The sequence below is a fragment of the Lotus japonicus genome, chromosome 2, assembly GCF_012489685.1.
Source record: "Lotus japonicus ecotype B-129 chromosome 2, LjGifu_v1.2".
NCBI lineage: Eukaryota > Viridiplantae > Streptophyta > Magnoliopsida > Fabales > Fabaceae > Lotus > Lotus japonicus.
Genome location: NC_080042.1, coordinates 95,187,366 through 95,195,452, shown reverse-complemented (window position 1 = coordinate 95,195,452; position 8,087 = coordinate 95,187,366). Strand labels below are relative to the sequence as shown.

At 31.8% G+C, this 8,087-nt stretch overlaps 1 protein-coding gene across 1 annotated transcript; it reads right to left on the bottom strand.

Moving 5' to 3' along the window:
• Positions 1 to 275: 275 nt before the first annotated feature.
• On the bottom strand, positions 276 to 4,880 carry LOC130741419 (gibberellin 2-beta-dioxygenase 8). Its single transcript, XM_057594318.1, has 5 exons — positions 4,848 to 4,880; positions 4,643 to 4,736; positions 1,484 to 1,929; positions 855 to 1,176; positions 276 to 756 (listed from the first exon to the last, which is right to left on the bottom strand). Exons 3-5 carry the CDS (start codon positions 1,918 to 1,920, stop codon positions 475 to 477), a joined length of 1,041 nt encoding a protein of 346 aa, XP_057450301.1. The 5' UTR covers positions 1,921 to 1,929; positions 4,643 to 4,736; positions 4,848 to 4,880; the 3' UTR covers positions 276 to 474.
• Positions 4,881 to 8,087: the final 3,207 nt, after the last annotated feature.

Below are 8,087 nucleotides of genomic sequence, written 5' to 3'. Positions count from 1 at the left end.
CACAAGGAAATCCTTGTGCATATTAGGGACAAAATTCAAATTTCAGTTTAAGTTTAGGACTAAAACATATTTAACCTTTTAATAAAATGAGTTGGATTAATAAAGACACATGTTGTAATATTATTGGAACACCCCACCAAGGGTGATTTAACCCAATTTTTAGCTAGGATTATTTAGACAACCCATTTTTTTTTTTGCCCAAATAACATAATAGGCTTACGGCTTACCTATCCTATATAATCAATCATGAGCTTGGACCTATAATCAATCAAGAGTTGATGAAAATCCATAATCCCCTACGAGGAGGATACTTTTATAGTTTTATTACACACAAAAAACCAGCTTTCCTACCGGCGGCCGTGAGTTCTATATATAGTACTGTACTAACAGAAGGATACATTGACACAATCATGGGGCCTTGAATTCTCTATAGAAGTACATATTCCTCGAGTCTATACATATGACATATATAACCTAGTCGATGTTGAAAATTCTATATTCATAATAATCTTGATAATTATGCACTGATGTGAGAAACCTAGGCAGGCCTATTTTGGAACCTAGCTTCTGAACATCATCTCGAACTTGTTGTCTGTATTCTTGAAAGCTGAATTTCTTGTAAATAGAGGGTTGTGTGCAACTCTCTATCACAGTAGCATTTGAAGGGCAAAAGAAATATGCCATTGAGAACCTTTCTACTTTTGGGTTGGTCATAACTCGATGCTCAACACTCTTGTAGATCCCATTACTCCATGCCTACAAATATATAGTTGGACAATAATGTTAACCAATAGGTTAATTAGATGCACAAATTAGAAATAATTTCATTCTATATAGGGTTCAATAATTAGTACCTGGAATAAGTCACCAATGTTGACTATAAGAGCGTTGGGGTTTGGTTTAACAGCGACCCATTTGTTATCTTTGACCAATTGCAAACCTCCAACTTGATCTTGATATAATATGGTGAGGAAGTCACTGTCAGTGTGTGGCATCAAACCATGAATCCCATCAGCAATGGAGCATGGAGGATATCGATTCAATCGTAGATAACAAGTTTTGGGCACGCAATTCTCCTTAAAGAAACTTGACCTATCACCTATTCTCTCCGCCAATATATCCGCTAATGTTTGCGCAAGGTTGGACACTATGGTAGCAAATTGTTCTATTGTTGAACTGCAAACATATATGCATCCATTTAAATAAATTAGGCTTGGTTTATAACCGTTAGATCCAACAAATCAATGACATTTACAACACCCACTAAAAAAGTGCCAGTTAGAATTTTTAACCGTTGTAAACATTTGTGGAAGTTAAAAGCATTGTCAACTTATATGTCGACGAAAATCATATTATGCATTATTTTTTAAATAGAAAATATTAAAATGAGTGTTAATAATAATTTTATTTAAAGAATACACATTAGAATTAAGTACTAGGAAAATAAAAAAAGTGAATATAGGATAAGGTGAATATTAATTACCTAAGTAGAGTAGTGCTTGATCCATTAGAGTGATCTATTATATCGGATAAAGGAATATGAAATGCTTCCGACCAAGATAGCTGTCTAAGGCAGGTGGCGGTGGGTGTTCCCCAACGGTAGCTACCGGCGGAGAAGTTGAAGAACTTGTCTTCTTTGATCTTCTTTTGAAATGGTTGCTTGAACACTTTCTCTTGCTCACATCTCAACCTAGTAAAAACATCCCTGGAAATTCCATGATTCACAACTTGGAAGAAACCCCACTCCTGTGAAGCCCTTGCTATCTCTTCCTTCACAATCTCATCTAAGCGGCTCAGGTCGATCATTGGAAGCTCGCATTCCTCAACCACTTTGAAATCATGATTCTCTTCATGGTTTTGGGTCTTGTCCAATAGGAACTTGTATGCCTTCTGAAAGGGTGGGTCTGAAATCGAGTCCATACTAGCTTGCTGAGAGAAAATTAAGGTGAGGAGGTGATGTTAAAAAGAAAAACAAACAATTGAGGTTTTCTTTGAAGCAAGCATTTGGGCATATATAAGAAGAAGAGGAAGAAGAAGAAGACAAGAACAAACAGTTTTGGTTCTTCCATTTTTCCTGTTTATTTCGTCTTTGAAGCAATAGACATAGAGGGAGATCGATGAGGACAACAAGTGTTTTTGGTTCTATTGCTTCTTCTATTTATTTTTCGTCCTTGATGAAAACGTTTTGAGTCCTTGGAGACAAAGGTAGATTACATGTCTTCTTGTTTAATGTCCAGACAGGTTGATATACTTATTTTATGATTTTGTGTACTAAAATAATAACACGAGCTATAATTCATTCACACTTCATTTTCACGTTATTTTTTATCTATTTCTTTCCTCTTTTAATTATATTATTCATCACATATCTTTTTTTTTTCTCTCTTTCCTTCCTATCTTTCTCTTCTCTCTACTTCATTTCCACTTTTTTTAAATATATAAATATTAGTTGTTAGTAAATTAGTACAAATTATTTATCATCAGAATTCGAATTATGACCATTCACCTACAATTACTTTTAGCTCAGTCATCTTCTCTAGCCTACTTCATTTCCACTTAAATTAGAGTGTCAATCAAACTTTTTCCAAACAATCTGAGTTTTTCTACAAATAAAATTTAGCTACATTAATGTATTAAGTGCTAATAGTAAAAAAAATATGGTCCTTTATGCGTGATTTAGTTTTTGACATTGCTCACCATACAATTGACATTGATTAGGTTGTCTAAATTAAATCACTCTCAAGATAAATTATATTTAGGTCAAATTACTTTAGCTTAGATGGGTGGGTCATGCACCTTATCCGATATTTTTATTTGATTGATTTAAACATCCCATTACGATTTTATTATTATCTTTTCTATACCTTAAATTTCTTTCATAGTGTACCAACAACCAATATATATGTTTTAATTTCAAGTCAACTAAAGATAAGGTTAGAGTAGAGTTTATTTATTCACATTTCACTTTTTCTTTTATCTCATTTTCACTTATTTTCTTTCTATATCTATTTTTCTTTTTTCATCATACAATCTATCATATCTCTTATTTCTCTCTCGTATCTTTCTATCTCTCACTTGATATTAGTGTATATATAGGAGTGTGGATTAATGTCTATTCTATGTTTACCGTAAAAAAATAAAGTTTTATATACATATTGACTTATGAACCACTACAGTAACAACACATTTCAGACACTTTTAATTTTTTCTTTATTTGTCTATTTATATATTATATATTATATCAATTTCTTATTTTTTTTTCTCAACTAATTTTTTTTTTAATAAGCCAAGCAATTGTATTTAAATATAGCACAAAGGGTGCTAACCCAAATACAAAGGTGCTAATCAGCACAAGAAGATAGAGGAAATAAAAAACAGAAAAACTTGCTAACACCCAAAGAAAACATGACAAAAGAAAGAAAGAAGTACAAAACCCTCCATTAGGTGTATGAAAGAAGTTGCCTATTTACTATGAGTATTTTTTTGGTAGATAAGGACTTGGATGAGAGTCCCAGAACCTCAAGCTTAATTTCTCCCCCAAGCCTACTATCTATGATGATATATATATATATATATATATATATATATATGGAATAAAAGGTCTACTTGGCAGGTTTGGTTGACTCGGTCAACCTTGGAATGAAAGGGTTATTTACATAGACACATCGAAAGTGGTGTGGCTGCAGGGTATCGGACCCAGCATCACTGGCTGTGGTAGGAGAAACATGCTACCCCAACGTAGTGTAGGAGAAACCCATTTATATAATAAAATACACTTTTTAAATTATATTTGAATTAATTAATATCATTTAAAATTATGATATCAGAGTGGTACAACTAACATTTACTGTAAAAAAAAAAAATCAGAGTGTAACAATTGACGCAACACCTCAATTGACTCGATGATCAATCTAAATTTAAAAACATATATTTATATTCATCTAAATTGTCTACTTTGAAAATCTTAAATTATTGAATTTCCAATATCTACACTAAAAAATCTTATAATTTTTTTTTATTTCACTTGAGTTAAGTTTCATTCCCATTCGAAAAGAGATGGATAAAAGAGAAATTTAAGAGATGTTATGAGATGAGTAATTTGATTAAAAAATAAAATAAAATAAAGTGAAAATGAAGTAAGGAGCTCAAATATCTCATATCTCTTTTCATAATTAATTCTTTTTGAGTTTAATTTTGATGTACCGACCGTCAACGAATCAGATTTTAAGGATGCGACATGTCAATTAATGAAATTAAATGAAATCAGAGATTTTCTCACATCCTTGAAATTTGATTGGTTGACGGTGTAAAAAAACTTTACACCGTCGGTGCATCAAACTTTTTCTCATTCTTTTTACTTTCAACACGTACTGTTCATATTTTATTAAACGCTAGCTAGACGTCAAATCTTGTATATGTTGACTTTGGGTTTTCTTAAAAGCTTTGTCCCATCGTTATTCCAGTAATAAAATTGTGTCACCATGTCTCATTGAAATATCACACATAGTAAGTTTATCAAAGTCATACAAAAAATATACTCGTCATAAAATTAACATGTCACAATTATCAAGGTAGAATAAGAAATAATATAAACGCAAAATGGGGAAAGAAGATATCAGCAGTCCCCTAGCTAATTGAATACCTGGTTGAGGAGGTCGCTTTAATCAAGATGTTATCAGAGACTGGCTTCGACTACCATGCAAGCTCCAATAATTGGTGGATATGTGCTACGGGTTCTACAGAAAAGATTCAAGTATAATATATTAAACATTAAAATGGAAAGTATAAGAATAGTTAAACACTATTTAATATGGAAAGAAGGCAGAAGATATATATAATAGCTTTACCTCTATGAACTATCGAATGAGTTAGAAAATAATGAATATGGCAATTTTGGAGCTGACAATTTATAGACACAAAAGACCGTCAATTATTTGATGATTGAAAGCTTATGCTGAAGAGAAGACCACGCGGCTCATGGTGGTATCAGAGAAAATTTATCTACTATGTCACTGTTTTTTTTTTTTTTTCCTTTTTCTTATTTACATTTTGATTTGTTTTCCTTTTGAAACATTGTGCAAATTGAAAATCAAATTAAACAAAGATTGATTGATTTAGATGTAGAAACAACCATATATATGACGAGTGATTATAAGACACCGGCATACTTAGTAGTTAGTACATTACAATGCTATCAATTATAATTTGTAAATCATGTACGTACTATAGTTTGTCAATTCCTTCGAATCATGAATCATGAATTGTCTCAATTTGATGTAACACGAGAGCAGAGATGGAAAAAGGAGAGACTTGGAGAAATGAGAGCCATACTCTACTATCTTGCAGTGGTGGTGCAATCGCAGTACCATTGAAATTGAATTTGGCCAGCTATATTTTGTTTTTTCTTACATTCAGCTCTCGAAATTACACTTTCCCAATTGACAAGCTCTTTGGTACAGAATGGCTAAGACACTGGAAAACATAAACCATATTCTCTAAGTACATGCCAGCACCCAACGTGGAGTCACATGCCCGTCAAAATTTTCAAATGGTCAAGGTGAGAGATCGATGGAGGCAAGTGCATGTGCATATGCTTAGATTATAATAGACATGAAAATCAGCACTGTTGGATCCATGTCCCAGTTATTGCTCCAAAAGCATCAAAATATCCTTCAAATGTAATTTGTGATTTTTGTTTTAATGATTTTGTCTTCATGATGTAGCAATACATCATTCTGAATCAACACACACCACCAGGGTATCTACATGCTCAAGCACATATGAAATGTGCATGGTGGGATCAGAAATGTACAGATTTTTTAATTTATGTTAGGACTAACTCTACCATACTAGCTTAAAAATACGAGTTACTCTATTTTTCATAGAAACTGGACTAGATCAATTGGTCCAACCGGTTTTACTAGGAATCAATATGGTAATCAATTCAGTCATCTAAAAACTGACATATATATTTCAAAACCATCCATAAACTTATTAAACTAGTCTAGAATTGGTGTTGAAAATCCGGTTGAACCAATAAGTTTTTATTGCCTTTTATTATTATTATTATTATTATTATTATTATTATTATTTTTTATTTTTTATTTTTTTTTTGTTTATAAGAGGAAAATTAAGATGCGATTATTTTTAAATATAAAAAAACCTAACCTTTTATTATTTTTTTTGACAACAAAAAATATATTTTATCACTAAATTATATAAGATGAATAGTTTATGATTTTGAAATTTAATTGTCTAAAAATTTCTTAATATTTTATGTTAATATATTACATATTATAGTAAATAATATTAAAATTTTATTTAATTTCTACATGTTCGAGCGTTGAACATTGAATGCCTCGACTAATTCGGTGACCGGTTTGATTTTTTGAATATTGATTCTTTATAAGGAATATTTTTATCATATCTCTTGTCAATATAAAATTTTAATAAATAGACAACAAGAAAATATTTTGTGAGCACCAACATGATGTAGTTACCAAAAGTGAGATAAAAAAGAGAAGAGATATGAGTGGTAAATATAATATGTGATGTGATATGACAGAAAGATAGCGATAAAAAGAAAAACTTATATATGTAGATGTTGCTAGATTTTGGTGTACATGAACACGACTAGGGGTGGGAATAGGCCAGACCGTTCATAGGGGCCTATGACCTAGCCTACACAGGCCCAGGCCAGACCATGCCAAATTGGTAAATAGGCAAGGCTAAGGCTTTTTGAAAAGCATATTTAGTTAAAAAGGCTAGGCTCAGACTATTCAAAAAGTCTTTTAAGCCTTATAGGCTAGCCTATTTAAGTAAAAATGATTAGTATTTTTCTGTCACATTGTAAATATGAATTTTATAAATATATTTTACCATTGATGATGTCTATATATTAGAAATTTATCATAATATCTTGATATTATATACTTATTGACATTTTTATATATTTAAGCAAATTGACATATATAATTTAAGCAAGTGGTTGGGGGTTCGAATCTCAACTCTTGCGAATAGAAAAAACTCTTTGGCCAGCCTCCTACCGCTTAGTGCGCTGACCGTGGGGCGAGGGATTAGTCTCACGGCTGTCGGCTGTGGGGATACCTTGGTCAAGACAAAAAAAAAATTGACATATATAATAACTCAAAGTTATAAGTCTATTTAGAAATAGATATATAACTTATTTAAATACCTTAATATGGAGTGTGATTTTATACTGTCTCTCCGACTCTAAGAAACCAACTTAATCTCTCGTTTAGTTTCATCTCTACCTAATAGCTTATAATATTATGAGTCTGAGTGTTGAAAAAATTATTTTACTATATATAATTTAACTCGTTAGTTTATAAGTTTGATAGTTTCTGTACAAATAAGTTTGTTAGCAAACGTAAAACTCTTGGTGTGAAACAGGCTTTTAAATACGCTATCAAGCCGCTTTCGAGAAGGTCAGGCTAGACTCGAAAAAAAAGTCAGGCTTTAAGGTTTTTAAACAGGCTAGGCCTATTTACACAAAGCATACATAGGACCAGCTTATTCCCACCCTAAACAGGACCCATGAATACACAAATATAGTATCTCTGATTAAATAAAATAATCAGCTACCAAACAAATGGTAGATAATTTTGTGCAGTTGATATTCCAATAATTAAAGAGAACATGAGACAGGGAGTCTATCTCTAGGTGGTAATGTCTACATAAAGATTAATTGTTTGTGTTGTATGAATCTATCCCAAAGTCATATTATACCCGATATTCATTAATCAGTGCTGACTTCGATGATTTTTAAAGGGATTGAGTGGCATATATCAATATATATATGTGTAACCATTAGATCACACATCATGCTTTTAGAACATTTCGGAAGCATAAACAATGCTGATTCAACAGGAAAGACAAATTGGTTGTGCATATATACGATGGATGATTCAGAAATTCTTACAGAAAATGGTATTGCATCCAAGAATAATTCTAGTGGCAGGGGCAATAAAGAAAGAAAATTCAATGGAGGCAGGGGACAGGGGAAATATCCATTCCTTAATTTTTGTCAATAGACATGCCACATTGGGTTTTACCTAGCGTTACAA

Bases quoted from the DNA above. Each gene is read 5' to 3' on its own strand.
- LOC130741419 (XM_057594318.1), bottom strand. From the start codon at position 1,920: ATGGACTCGATTTCAGACCCACCCTTTCAGAAGGCATACAAGTTCCTA. The intron at 1,177-1,483 runs GTAATTAATATT...ATATGTTTGCAG, and splicing joins TCAAGCACTACTCTACTTAG to TTCAACAATAGAACAATTTG. The intron at 757-854 runs GTACTAATTATT...ATATATTTGTAG, and splicing joins ACATTGGTGACTTATTCCAG to GCATGGAGTAATGGGATCTA.